This window comes from Chinchilla lanigera, unplaced genomic scaffold (genome assembly GCF_000276665.1).
Source record: "Chinchilla lanigera isolate Chin_1 unplaced genomic scaffold, ChiLan1.0 scaffold00107, whole genome shotgun sequence".
Taxonomy (NCBI): Eukaryota; Metazoa; Chordata; class Mammalia; order Rodentia; family Chinchillidae; genus Chinchilla; species Chinchilla lanigera.
This window is the reverse complement of record NW_004955508.1, coordinates 5,406,950-5,421,925: the sequence shown is the minus strand read 5'-3', so window position 1 is coordinate 5,421,925 and position 14,976 is coordinate 5,406,950. Positions and strand designations below refer to the sequence as shown.

Here is a 14,976-nt window from a genome sequence, read left to right as displayed (position 1 = left end):
AAAAAAGAAAAGAAAAAAAAACAAAGGGCTACACAGACTTTTTGCTGCCTATATATTGGAGGCCTTTACTATGACCTTTCTCTCTACTCTGTAACAAATCCTTCCAAACATTTCCTCTCATGTATTATTGTTTTTTCTTTCCCCATCAACAATTTGCTCACAGCATTCCTGAAGCGGCCTGTCTCTGTCACCTCTGCCACTTGGCTTCTTTCTGGTTTGTTTTATTCGCTCATGTTGAAGGCCATGGTGAGGTTACCACAGGGCAGCTCGGCCTTGGTGAGTTTAGGATGGCCCGACTCACCTGTTCATTTCTCCAGTATCATGTTCTAAACTTCAGTCTGGTTCCTAAGACCTCTCTGTGGGGCCTGGCTGAAGACCGCGTATTGGCAAAGCCACAGAGACCATGAGTAGGAGCACATCAAGCTCCTCCCATGCTGGGGGGGTGGGGTGGGGTCTGAGGGCAGAAAGAAGCATAGGAAGCCTGGATGTGGAGCCTGGATGAGGGACTCAGAGCCAAGTGCTGGGAAGGAGGACAGGAGCAGGTGGTGGTCAGTCAAAGGAGAAGAAGATGAGGGTCTCAGGCAAACGTCTACAGAGGAGCTGGCTTCATGGTCTGACTGGCACTTAGAGTTGAAGGAAGGGGCTGGCAGCACATCACACCCATCTGCCCATGACTCAGGGCCCCCAGACCTCCTCAGTGAGAAGACTCTGGGCGGGTCCTCTTCTCAGGTAAACTCATGTTTTAGGGATAACCATTTTCCATTGATAAGGTTAAAGAGGGAAAGGCATTCAGGGAAGGAAGCTCCTGTCCTGGCCTGCTGGTGACTGGAAGCTTCCTAGGACACAGGACTTTTAGTACCAGAGCCAGGCAGGTCCTGACAGACCGGAGTCAGTCACCCTAACAAGAAAGGTATAGAATTCCGGTGTAGAATGTTTGAGCAGTGGCCCAGGGGAAGAGTTTGAGAAAAGCCCTTCAACGTAGGAATTTCATACTTTCTTACACCCTGAGTCAGTGACAATAGTACACTAAAACAAGATGAAAAGTGAACTATGAAATCAAAACTGATTGCAGGACTGCTGCCAGTGCATATGGTGACTGTGCAAATTGGAAACAGGTGCTCCTTCTTACAGATGGACACTGCCCCACTCCACAGCACACAGCTTGGCAAGTGGAGAAAGAGGTGGCTGTCAGCTCCTACTTGTCCCCTCGGTCCTAAGTTCTTGTACAGAAAACAACTTGCACACAGCAGCACCAAACACTAGCTCACATTTATTGTTACTGCATATCAGTTACAGTATTATAAATGCCGCATCATTTAATTTTTACAACAATCCTCTGAAATAGCCATTATCATTATGCTTGTTTTATAGAAGAGACTGAGGTTAAACCAGATTATATGACATGTGCAGAACACAGTAGTAATGACATTGTAATTCTAACCCAGATGTCTAAGGTAAGTATTACTGTGTAATACCCACATCAAAACAAAGGACCATACCAAAAGCAGCCATAAATTTCTTTCATTTGTCTTCTGTTGATTGGGCAGCTCTGCTAATCTGAGCCAGCTCAGCTTCTCCTTCTTGGGCTTGTTCAGGTATCTGCAGGCAGCCAGTGGGCAGTCTGTAGGCCGGTTGGTTTAGGTGGTCTTGGCTGGGATAACACTGTTCTCCTCCATGTATTCTTCCAGAGGCCTCATCTGACCGTGTGCCTATCATAACTGCAGAGGAATAAATGACATAGAAATGGATGGGCTGTTTTGCAAGCACCTTCTTCTGATAAGTTTGTTACTGTCCCACTGGCTAAAAGCAAGCACATCGCAGGCAAGCACTCCCGGAATGAGTGTAGCGGTGGCCCACCAAAGAGCATGGGAGATGACCTTGGTATCATCATTGTGATTGTCCTGTCAGTCAGTTTGGAAACCACAATTATTCAAATCCCTCCCTCATGCAGAATAGGCTCATCCCTGTCCTAGGAACCTAGGAAATTGTAGCCAATCACAGCATCCGGTTTGAAGTGTAAGATTTTATTATCTTCATAAGGATTGTACACAGAAAATCTTCACCTAGAGAACTGTGAACTAAACAAAAATAAGTTATCTCCCCACACATACCCACCAGGTGAAGGCAAACCTCCATCCACACCTCACTGGAAAAGAAGGGAAAGGAAACAACAACCACTAAGAGTTCTGATAACCTGCTAGAAAAACGTTGCACGGTCCCCTTCATTTTGAGGGTGATTTTGCCCCCAAGGGTTGGAGTGGTCCTCCATCTATTGTTTCCTGCTGTTCTTTGTCAGTCAGTCCTCTCCTTCATCAGCACTTACTTCTGCTCAACCCCAAGTGTGGTGTGTTCAACAGGAGGCATCACGTTGCTCCTGAGGTTAGTAGACTGAACTCAGGTCCTGGGAGAGCTGTAGCTTCAGTTGTCTCCATATCAGTGTCTGAAGTGCACTGACGAATGTAAGCTCAACTTGGAACAGCAAAGTCAGGTCACCTTGTGCAACAATTTGGGAAAGACAGAATAAAACACAAAACATATCTTTTTTTTTCTGTTGGGAGAAAAATTTAGTGGATCCATGAAACGCCATGCTTGAAGACATTCTGAAATTACAGAGATTACAAATGTATAAAATGCATCATTTCCAACTGACTTAAATATGTTTATCATGTTTTCTCATTCACCACTTCTGGAGGCCAAATCCCCAGCCACTTGACCCCTTGCATGGCTGTAATTGGACTCAGAATGGGCATATCACTCATGGTGGCCAGTAAACAGGCTAGGAAGTACCTGTGATATGCCACCCTGATTGAAAGGAGCAAAAGAACAACTGGCTCTCTGTTGAGGGCTGAGAGACTAAGGGGTAAGGTTGCAGATAAGGTTTCCATGATACCTGTAAATCAGGTATGAGTACTAACTGGTTTTGCTGAGTGAGGAGAGGGAAGCTGGTCCTAGAGATAAGCAGGTGTATCTGTAGGAAAGAGTGCTGAGGTATCCCCTGAAGGCAACCCTCGGCTCCCAAGTGTCCGGATGTGCAGATGATCCTGCCTTTCCATGGAATCCTCTCCTGGTTGCATCTCCTCTAACTCTGTCTTTTAGGTGTTTTTTTGTTTTATTTTTGTTTTTTGTACTAGGAACTGAACTCGGGACCTTGCAATTGCCAGGCAGGCACTTGTGTCACTGAGCTATATCCCTGGGCCTAATTCTGTCTTCTGAGATGAGCATGTCTCTGTTTCTGGAGATCAAAGGGGACCAGGAAAGCCATCTGTTAACATGATTACTCTATGAAGAGGACCTGGGGTATTGTCTGGACAACAAACAGGATAATAAAGGACCCGAGAAAATTTAAATAAGTGGACAGTGTAGAGAAAAATGAACAGAGAATTTGAAGATGCAGAGAAAATCCTTGTAAAAAGTGTAATTGATAGTCATCACAGCAAAATGATGATGATTGAAAATCAACTCCAACTGTCAGTGACTGAACCATTTAATAGCCAAGCTTAGAGAAGAGACTATCAGTTCATAGCTCTTCTCCAGAAGCTATGGCTTTGGCTTGCTATGGGGCCATATGAAATAAGTCTGGAATTGGAGTCCACTACAAATATTAATTATGAACACAAATCTGTATGGTTCCTGGATTTACTTTAATAGGAATTCTGGGCCTAGGAATGCAAGTCCTAAATGGCTTAGATTTGTCTGAGATTCCAAATCAAAGGGCAGGAGTACAAGCGGGCATTTATAGTTCATGCTGCTTGGCAGAGCGCTCAGGGTGAGATCATGGAATACCTTGGCGTGAGTTCAGAGCTTGATTTTATTATCTTGTAGCTGCCTGTAATCACAGATGAGGCATCAAAGGCCAGCTGTCCCCCATGAACCTTGACAGTCTATATAAACTAATTACTTTTTTATGAGCCATCCTTTCAGAGGTTTAGAGAGAAGGCCTATTAAGCCAAGTTCAATATGATCTACAAACTTTAAAAAATTATTTTTATTTATCTAAGTTCCAGCTGAGTGCCGTAGTAAATGACATCCCTTGCCATGGTTGGCTTGGGTGACTATGGGCTTCATTAAAATATGACATTCTGCATTTCTTAATGGAAAGTTGAATCCTACCGTAGCAGGGATTCTTTCTGCACATTCAAGATTCAAGTAGGGTGAGGAAGCAAAGAGAAAAAAGTCCAGGGGATGATGGCACATGAGCCAAAGCCCCTCTCCTGGTCCCACCAGGCTCTGCATTACAAGGTTAAAACCTTGGTGCCATTGCCCTGTAGCCACTGTACAAAGAGCACCCTTTAACTCTTTCCCTTTTGTGTGTTTTTCCTCTTGAAAATACTAAAAGGGGAGCTGCCAGATATGACAGTCACTGCAGCCTGCCCTGCTCTATTGCTTTGGGTCCTTCCTCCTGGCTGCAGTTCCCTGGCCGCGGTCTTATCTGTAGTGAAGCGCCCTGCACTGATCTGCCTCTCTGAGGTCGTGCCCCACAGCATCCGTACCTGTAATGCGCTGGCCGTGCCACATAAGATGTCTTGGCCTCTGCCACTGGCACCCACTGCATATCCCTCCATGTATTCAGAATTGTACTGATTTCTTTCGTTAGCCCTGTGCTGTTTTAAACATACATTCTGAAAATACTTTTTAGATTGATACCTAAATATTTCACTTTTGAGTGATTATAAAGAATGTCTTTAACTTTCTGTTTATGTGTTCACTGCTAATACTGTCCATAGAAAAATAGATGATTTTAAGATTTATGCTTTTATATTTTGTATTATGCAACCTAGTTTAAGTCAGTAGTTTTAAGAAATTTTTTTCTTTTGGTGCATTCCTTAGAATTTTCTACAACCAGGTCATCTGTAATTAGGATAGTTTTATTTCTTCTTTTCAGATCTGTTGGATTTTATTTCCATTATTTCTTTACTGCCCTGACTAGAATTTCAGTTTGATATTGAATAAAAGTTATGGGAGAAGATATTTTTGCCTTGTTTCTAGTGTAGGGAAAAGCATGTAGTCTTTCAGTAGTAGGTTAATGTTACCTGCAGAGATTTTATAGTTGCCCTTTATCAAGTTGAGGCTGTTCTTTTTCTATTCCTTGGTTTCTGTTTTTGTTATAAATGGTTGTTGCTTTTATCAAATATTTTTTCTTGCACCCACTGATACGAATATGTTTTCTTTTTTTTGTTTTCGGTAATATGGTAATAACATTGATTGATTTCCAAATATTGAACCAACTTTGCAACTCTGTAGTAAACACCACTTAATCATAGTGTGTAATTCTTTTTACAGTCTCCTGAGTGCTACTTGCTATTCTGTTCAGGAGTTCTTGGTCCGTATTCATGAAAGATATTCTCTACCATTTTTGTTGTTATTATTTGTATTGTTATTGTCTGATTTTATATGACAGGGCTATATTATTTCATAAAATAAGTTGGGAAATGTTCTCTCCTATATTCTGAAAGAGATTGTGTAAAATTGCTGTTCTTTAAATGGTTGGCATACTTCTCCAGTGAAATTTTCCATAAAAACTTTTGGGAAGCTTTTGAATGAATTTAATTTCCTGAATAGTGATAGAACATTTCAAATTATATGTTTCATATGGGTTAGCTGTGTTAGGTTGCATTTTTCAAGGACCCAGTCCATTTTGTTTACATTGACAAATTTATGCCTGTAAAATTGTTACAGTAACTCCATAATAGCTAGAGAATCTGTCATGATATACACTGCTTTACTCCTGATATAATAATTTGTTTTCCCTCTTTTTTGTTTAGGTCACACTTACTGGAAGCTTTTTAAAATTTTCATCAATATTTTCAAAGAAACTAGCCCTTATTGCATTTATTCTCTCTAATATTTTCATGTTTTTATTTCAATGATTTTTATTCTTAGCCATATTATTTTCTTTATTCTTCTTGTTTGCCTTTATTTTTCTCTTTTTGAATAGGCTCTCAAGGTGGGAGCTTAGATTATTGATGTTTCCCTTTCTTTAAAAAAAACATAGACTTAATGCTACAAAATTTCCATCTCAGAACTACTTTATCTATGTCCCACAAATTTTGATTTTTTTAATTTAGTTTGATGTATTAGTTATTTCCATTTTGATTTGCTTTTTGACACAGAAGTTATCTCAAAGTACATTGCAAAATTTCTAAATGTTCAAAGATCTTCCTGTTGTCTATTGTAGTCATAGAGAATACTTTGTATAATATCAATTTCATGAAGCTTGTTTTATAATTCAGGTTAGTGTCTGTCTCAGTATGTGCTCTGTGAGCTCATGAAATAAATGTATGTTCTGCTTTTGTTGGGTGAAGTGTTCTACAAACGTCAACCAGATACTGTCTGCTGGGTGTTTTGTTGAGACTTTTATATTCTAGCTGATTTTCTATCCAGTTCTATGAATGATTGAGAGATGGACATTTAAGACTTCAACTATTATGAGTTTCTTTCTTCTTTTCACTCTATCACTTTTTGCCTCACATAGTTTTCAGCTCTGTTGTTTATTACATCCATATTTAGGTTGCTGTATCTCTCTGGTGGATTGACACTTTAATAATTATATCATATCACTTTTATCTTTAATCATTTTTTGCTCTGAGGTTTGTTTTATCCACTAATGCACCATGTTTTCCTTTGGATACTATTACATAATATATCATTTTTTATTCTTTTATTGTCAGTCCATCTCTACCATTGTATTTGAAGTGAGTGTCTTGTAAACAATGTATAAAATCTTCTGTTTAGTGTTTGCCCTTTGTTTTCAGCTGCTTTGTATTACTGTAATTATTGCTACTTTAAGGTTTCTGTCTGTATTCATTAATTTGTGTGTGTGTGTGTGTGTGTTTTGTTTTATTGGCTTCTGTTGTCTTTTACTCCCTGCCTGTAAGTTACTTAAATATGTCTTAAAATTCCATTTTGATTAAATAGGTGTGTTTAAATGTATAGCTCTCTCGTATAGCTTTTTTAGAAGGTGCTTCAGGAATTATTTATACATAACTTACCACAGTCTACTGGTGTTGCAGTTTTATCAGTTAAAATTATAGAAACCCCATCTCTTTTGAGAGCCCTTTCCTCTCCTCTGTTATAATAGGATTTTCTTACAAACAAGTGCTATATTTGTTTAGTGCCACATCAAACAGTACTACAGCTTTTCTTTCAAGTGTCAAATATAGTGTAGAAAACTCAGCAAGAGTCTATTGTATTTGCTCATTTTTGTTTGTCTTCTTTCTTGAGTTACAATTTTCCTTGTTTCATAGTTTCCTTTCTGTTTTGAAAACTTCCTTTAGCCGATCTTCAGAACAGGTCTGCTGGTGACAGTTCTCTTAGTTTTCCTTCATTTGAGAATGTTTTGATTTTCCTTTAATTGTTAAAGAACATTTTCTTAGGTGGCCGATTCTGGGCTGCCAATTCTTTTTTTTGTAGCAGTTGGAAAATATTGTCCCCTTCATGCTCTCCATTTCTGATGAGAAACTCGCCGTCACTGCGTCTGTTTTCCCTTCTACAGGTAAAGTGTTCTGTCCAACTTCTCAGAAGTTTCATTATGTCTTGGCATGAACTTCTTCAAGAATATCCTGTTGTGTGTGCACTCATTTCTTGAATCTCTGTGTATATGCCTTTTGTCAAATATGAGTAGTTTCATTTGAGCATTTTTTTTCAGCACAGCTCTTTTTTCTTTCTCCTTCAGTAGTCCAGCAACATAAATGTTAGACCTTTTCTTATAGTCCTATAATTTCCTGAAGGTTTTCTTAAAGGCTATTTTCCCTCTGTTGCTCAGATGGTGTATTTCAATTTTCTTCTGTCTGAGTGTATGGGTTCTTTCCTTCAATTTACCAGTGAGTCCATCTGCTGAGATCTTCAATTATTTTGTATTCTAGTTCTGAAATTTAAATTTTCTTCTTCTTTATATCTTCTGTATTTTACCTGAAGTTTTCTAATTCTATGGTTGGGATTTCTACTTTTTTCTTTTGGTTTATGTGCATTTATCGTTGACTATCAAAATACTTTTATTGTGGCTGATTTCAAATGTTTATCGGTGTCTTAGTTCACCTAAATGACTAAAACAGAATACCCCAGCTTATAGGTAACTCATAAACAAAAGAAGCTTAGCTCTCATGATTTTAGAAGCTGGGAAGTCCAAGCTCAAGGCACTGTCAGCCTTGGTGTCTGATATGAATCAAGATCCTGCTTCAAAGGAGGCTGTCTTCTCACCATAGCTTCACATGCAGAAGGGACAAGAAAGCTCTCTGAGATCCCTTTCATAAGGACCTTAATCTCAGGGCACCTCCCTCATGACCTAATCACTTCCCAAAGGCTCCCCTTCAAATGTCATTGCACTGTAGATTAGGTTTCAACATATGAGTGGGGGAGGGGCATAAACACTCGGTTTGGAGCAGGTAGATAATTCTAATGTCTCTGTTATCGAAACGGTAGCACCCATTATTGCATTGTTTTCCACTTAGTTTGAGATCTTTCTGGTTCTTGGAATAATGAGCGATTTTCTCTTGAAAGCTGAGCCGTACTGTATTATATTTGGAGACTGTATCTTATTTAAATCTTCTGTTTTAATAGACTTTCTCTGACATTTGCTTCAGCAAGGGAAGGAGAGTTACTACCTCTTTACTGCAACTCGAGGTAGAATTCTGAGTTCTCATTTTACTGTCACAGACACCTAAGGACGGGTGTCTCTTCTTTAATTCTGTGTGGGAATGGAAGTTACGGCTTCTCATGGGGTCTCCAGCAATACTGCACGTGACTTCATTACAGCTGCGCAAGAGTGACAGTCCTGATTTTCCTCTAACACTTTTCTTGATACCACCTCAGTGGAGAGGGAATACAGCTCCTTTTTCCTGTCTGCTGAGGGTAGACTTCCGGGCTCCGTGTCTCCTCACAGTGACACGAAGGAGGGCCTTAGCTATCCATCACTGCCGATGAAAGTTTTGCTTCCCTATTGACTTTCGCTGATGCTACTGTAGCCAAGAGTGGGCACCTCATTGCAGCCTCAGGAGAGAAGAAATCTCTGCCCTTTGTGCCACCTTTGAGGGCATAGATAGGAGTGAGACCACAGTTCCTTACCTAGTGTTTATCTGAGCACAGAGAATATTGTCTGAAAGTTGACTGCGTTGCTAGGCTGTGCATTTCATGTCCTTTGACTACAGAGTGCAACTCGTCTTTTTTAAGGGGATATTTGCATTTCTAAGTCTCTATCTTCTTTATCTCCATATATACATAGATGTAACTCACTACTATGTCATTTCTCACGTCCCTGGGACCCTAATCAGCCTACTATCTCCAACTTACAGAATATTTTCGTATTTGTTTTTTATATCATGCTTAGGGTTTTTAGTTAGACTTAGTGAAAAAAATTATTGCATCTAATTATTTCATCCAGAAAGGTAATTCCAAGGCTGATAGATATTGTCATTTTCTGAAAGAAGCCCAAATCCATTTTTGTTGAATATTCAAAAGATTTTTTTTTTTAAGTAACCGGTTCAGTTTCATCTCTAAAGCACTCCATAGACCATGGCTAAGTTAAACAAGATTGCTGAACTGAGTTTGACCTCAGCTACCAGTGTCTGACTTCTGATTGAAGCTGCCAAGGTACTATGGGTTTGGTACACCTTGAGATTTGAACGCTCCAAAGAGGGGTGTTTGCCCTGTCCCATGTTTATTCATTCATAATAAATTATTCACTAATTATTGAATGTGTACTACATGTGAACCACAGTGGTGAATGCGACAGACAAGAGCTTCCACTAGGGGGCTTACATGAGCAAACAAACTAAACGTCTATACTAGGTGTCTTGACAGAAGCAGTTTCAGCGCTCCATTTGACTCTATGGACAGCACGCTATGTGAGCCATGGCTCTAGTGGTTACTCCTAGGTGGATTGCCTGAGGAATCCCAAGGCATCATTTTTTGTTGTCCAGGAGGAATACCTGAGTACACTGGCTCATCTGACAGCTAGAAGAAAGAATAGATGCCTCAGCCACATTAGATGCTGGCATCAAGGCGTCTTGTCTTAGCTGGTAGCTATTGTCAGAGATGCCAGGGATTCCCCAACTCTCACTGAAGGAGAATGGGGGGAGAAATCCTAATGAAAGCTAAGCAAACAGGAGGACTGAGACCAGGTGTATTGCTATGGCATGAGTTGTTGTTTCCTAGACGAGCCTTAAAGATGGAAGTGAAGGTCAGAAACACATTATTGGTCAATCAAACAAAGATTACAGGAAGGAGCTGGCTAGAATGGGAGCCAATCATTATTTTCAGGGGAGAAATGAGGCAAAGATAATTCCAGAAGTCTCCAGCCTGTATTGCTTTGACCCTGGTTGGCCATCAGAGTGGGTAGGAGATAATCAGCCCTGACTCTGACTGAAGAGGCACAGGTATCTGCAGGTCCCTGACCAGCATTCACACACACAGTGGGGGCCAGAGGAAAGGAACAAGCTAAGCAAACCATCCAGCTCCCCTCTATTGTTCAGTATTGACTTTCTGTACATACAGGCTTCATGGGGAAGGCAACATTTGAAAACCTCGGAACTGTAGCTTTTGTTTATATCCGTATAACACAGTGTGATCACACAGCAACATGGTTATTTTGTTATGAAAAATTACTTTCATCCTCCTCCTATACTGGGCCCTTTTCCTTCTTGAAACCTTGAATTCTTCAGAGGTGTTTGGCAATTCCATATTTTTATGAATTTCTGCAATAAAAGCAGTTGACATACACAGCTAGAAAAAGGGTGATAAATACTAATTGAATTTTACTTTGCAAAATCCTGCAGCTGGAGATAAGGAGGCTTAAAGACGTGACAAAAACAAACAAATAGCACGTAGTTTGTTTCCCTGAGTGGGCAAACACAACCCTGCCTGACTTGCTAGCATTCCCTTTCTCCTGCAAATGTGAGAAGGCCACAGTCTCAGCTCACTGCTACCAAGGTAGCGGTCCCCACCATGAAATGATTGTTCAGTGGCATTTACAGCACACTGCAGAGAGGGGAAAGGTCTTGTTGGATACAGACAGCCTGGGTCCTGGGTCAGATATTACATCTCATAAAAATAATAAAAATAACAGCCACTTCCAGCCGTCTGTATGTCTGGTATGTCTGGCCCTGTACGGAGAAACTTATATACATAATTTCATTCACATTCACCAATAGCATGAACGTATAAAAGTGGTAGTATTTTTGCTTTAAAAATAAATGTTGTACTCAGAAACATTGAGTGACTTGCTGAAATCACAGAGTCAGATAAAACTTAGATCCAGATTTCCCATAGATGGGCATCATTCATTGTTCAGATTCCTGGATCTTCGGTCTCAACCAGAGTGATTTTGCCCCAAGAAGACACTCAACAAAGGCCAGACACATTGCTTGGTTGCCTTAGTGGAAAGAACAAGGATACAGCTAAACGTCCTACAGTGTGCACAGCAGTCCCCCTACTGAGGAATTATCTGGCCCTAAATGTCAACATTTTTGAGATTGGGAAACCCCGGGTTTAAAAAGAAGCAGACCTCCATTTCAGGATCTAGTCTGTGTCTCACTCAGAACACATTCTTGGACAAATTGTTTTCTCGATAGGAGCCTCAGTTTTCTCATGCACAAAACAAAGGGCTAAATGTAACTAGATGATCCTGATGCTTCTGGTTTTCATACTTTGTGAATCCTGAGAAACTATAGAATTTCATTCATGGTTTTTGAAGTGGTCTTGAAAGTCCCTATGGATTGCATTGATGTTTTAAACAAAAGTAGAAAGGTGATAGATGATAGATAGATAGATAGATAGATAGATAGATAGATAGATAGATAGATATAGATAATTTATGTATTCTGCCTTCCCTTTTCCATGTAAGAATAGCCAGGTTTGGGCGCCTGAACACCTCTATGAGTTTTTCTCTTGCTGAAAACCAAAGCCTCACATATTTAGTAGGCTAATACCCTTTGACTCTTTCACAATTTCTGTACACCAGGAGGCTAGGCTCGGTGTGCATGGGCCCTCCATCCAGGCACTCACTGGGCCCAAACTAAGGAGCTGCTGAGCTACACTCTCCAATCGATCTTAGGTCTTTCTCCCGCCTTGCTGGTTCTTGGCAAATTCAGTTCTTTGCCACAAGGATAAGGTTGCTGACTGTTAGCCAGAGGGTATTCTCAGCTCCTAAAAGCTTTCTGAAGATAACAGCAGGTAGTATATGCCCTGCCCTTTCCGTGGATCATTTTACTGAAGTCTTTAAACCAGGGGCCAGCAAACGTTTTCTTATAGGATCCAACAGTAAATATTTTAGGCTTTGCGGGCCAAAAGCCTACACCAAGGCTATTCTATGGCTACTTCATATAAACCCTGAAAATGTACAAAAACATTCTTTGCCTGCAGGCTCTTAAACCACAACAATAACAACAAAATGGTGACTAAATGTAGCTCCTGAGCTACAGTTTTCTGATCCCCTTCTGGAACATCTGGTGACACTGCAACTGATATGATTCCCTCTTTAGAGATGAATGAACTGAGACATGGGGCCTTTAGGTGACTGTTCTGACCCAGTAAAATCTGATTCTGATTCTCAGTTGAATTCTCCAAGGCTTGGAGCAGAGCCCACGTATGCAGGGGTCATCCTCTTCCCTTCCATCCAGATGGTAACTTCCTCCCTTCCTCTCAATTCCCCACAAGGGTAGGATCAGAGATAGACAGTAAGTCTGGGATGTGCAAAGTGCGTGGGCACGGACTACTCATCCTATGAGTCCCAGTCTCCTCAGCTCCTAAGCAGGCAGAATACCCGGTCCCATTTGTTCTAGCACAGTCATAGCGAGGGCTTGGGTGAGGGAGGCTGGGCCAAGCCTGAAGAGAAGAGAAAAACTTCCTCTCTCAGGCCACCATTTATCTAAACATTGATAGTTAGCCTTCTCTGTGCATCATAATCACCTAAGGAGCTTTGCAAAAGTCAAATTCTTGGGTTTCTTCCTTAGAGAATTCATTTTACTACTTCTGGATAAACCTGGGAATCAGAATTGCTTTGTGACCTTCTAGGAAATTCTGCTGCAAGATTGGAATCCCCCAAGGTTGTGTGCTGATGAGAATCAGCTGGAGTCTTACCAAGTTTGGGGACACTGAGGCCACTGTCCAGGTGATAGTTGTCCTTGGGGATGGTTGGGACACACAGGAAACCTTTTCTTCCAGACTGGGTCTACCCCAACTCCCTCCCCGACACTTGATTGAACACAGCTGCCTTCCCTGGACCTGAGTCCTGTGCCTGGGGTGAGTTCTCGATAGCTAGATGGCTAACAAGCACCCTGGGTTAATCTGATGTTCTCCAAAGGTGGGGACCACTGGGATGAACAAACTAAATAACTGCCTCTGGCCATCAGGTACACTTAGCAGAGTTTGCTTCTTGCAATTATTTAATTAGACTTTAGTGATACTTAATCCAAGTCAGACAGTGAGGGTTTGAAATCACACAAAGGTTTTTTTTTTTTTAATTTAATGACATTGAACTCAAACACTGTGCACAAGTAGAGTTCAAATTCTGGCTGGAGGCTAGTATTTATGCTAGGAAGGGAGCAGCTGGAGGCTCTGTGTCCAGGTACCTCCTAGGAAGCTATTCATCCAGGTCACAAAGTCAGTTCTGCTTAGAGGAGTCTGTCTGAAGCTGGAATTCCTTCAGTCTTTCCGGAGGAAAGGTTGTGGTATTATGCAGGAGTTTGTACACATTTTAAAAGCATCCTCCCTTTGAAATCTAATGAAAGATACAGAACTTAGTACAGTGAGTCATGCTTGGGAATTTTTGCATAAGTTTCAGGGGATGAATCAAGCCCTTAAACCATTCCAAAAGCCTCATCCTTAGACTCCTGATAATGACCTTGAAATGTAGCAGAAAATCTTAAACAGGGAAGAAATGGAGCCCATACTTAAAAACACAGTTAGCGTGCCTGTCAGTGGTCACCCAGCCGTACAACATTTTCAAGTTTATTTCTAAATCTGTGAAATGGCAGTGCTAATACCGTGCTTTTTATATCTACAAGATGGTTATAGGAAGACAAAATATATCATGGATATAAAAACATCTGGAAATGTTAACAAGGCCATTTCAACATTCACGATCTTGTAATTATGTTAGAAATTTTTTCCAGTTCTAAGGCATCAGACTTCTTCAATATGACATTTCTCTATGATTCAATTGAATTTAACACATATTATTGACTCCCTCAGTGACTGGGCTTTATCTGAGATGCTTCCCCTCCCTCCCTATCTGCCTCTTCTTTTAAACACCTACCCCCCCCCTTTTAAATCCTGGCTTAAGTGTCACTTCCTAAGCTTCATCTTCCTTTCTTTCCATTAGAAGCAACCCATCATTCAGTACTTGGTTTACTGGACTTTGATAGCATGACCTTAGCCGTTTAACAGTTTACCCCCAGCATCACTCAGGCAGTGAGTCTGTTTATGTATTGACTATTTCCAGCATCGCTCAGGCTGGTGTCATTTCAACCAGTCGATTCTGTGTGTGCGTGCGTGTGTGTGTGATACTGAGGGTTGATCCGAGGGCCTTGTGCATGCAAGACAAGAAGTCTACCACTGAGCCACATCCCCAGCCCTACCAGGTGATTCTTATATTGAATACATTTGATAAAATTGTTCTTTTTTTATGTTTCCTGTTATATTATTAAAAACTAATGAAATAATATGCAATATTTGGTCGTCCTATATTTAAGTAATTGGACTGATAAGTGTTTAAAACTGCATGTTCCTCCCCAGAATGAGTGCCTTGAAGTTAAGGATTGTGACTTCCTTACCTCCATCCCCTAATCTTAGCACAAAGCAAAATCAACTGCGAAATGAAAATCTACAGCACTGAGGGTAAAACCTATACTGATTGCATGAAATGAATACAGCAAAGACCCTGCCTTCAGAAGGTTTACTCAGAGGAGGAAGTGAATTCATACAAGAACACCTTGGTGTGCAAAGATGGGTGTGACCCTAATTCAGCCAGGGATGTCAGAGGAT

The 14,976-nt window shown here is 40.7% G+C and overlaps 1 protein-coding gene across 2 annotated transcripts in view; it reads left to right on the top strand.

Annotated features, from left to right (window-relative positions):
• Positions 1-14,976, top strand: part of Clstn2 (calsyntenin 2) — a 586,750-nt gene that overhangs the window by 234,696 nt on the left and 337,078 nt on the right. The window contains exon 1 of one of the 2 annotated variants that reach the window (XM_005407779.2): positions 7,304-7,492. The exons of the other annotated variant lie outside the window; for it this stretch is intronic. Coding sequence (XP_005407836.1) covers positions 7,435-7,492 — 58 coding nt within the window. The 5' untranslated portion in view covers positions 7,304-7,434. Of the gene's footprint in view, positions 1-7,303; positions 7,493-14,976 lie in introns of those variants that run through there. 2 annotated transcript variants of the gene reach the window in all.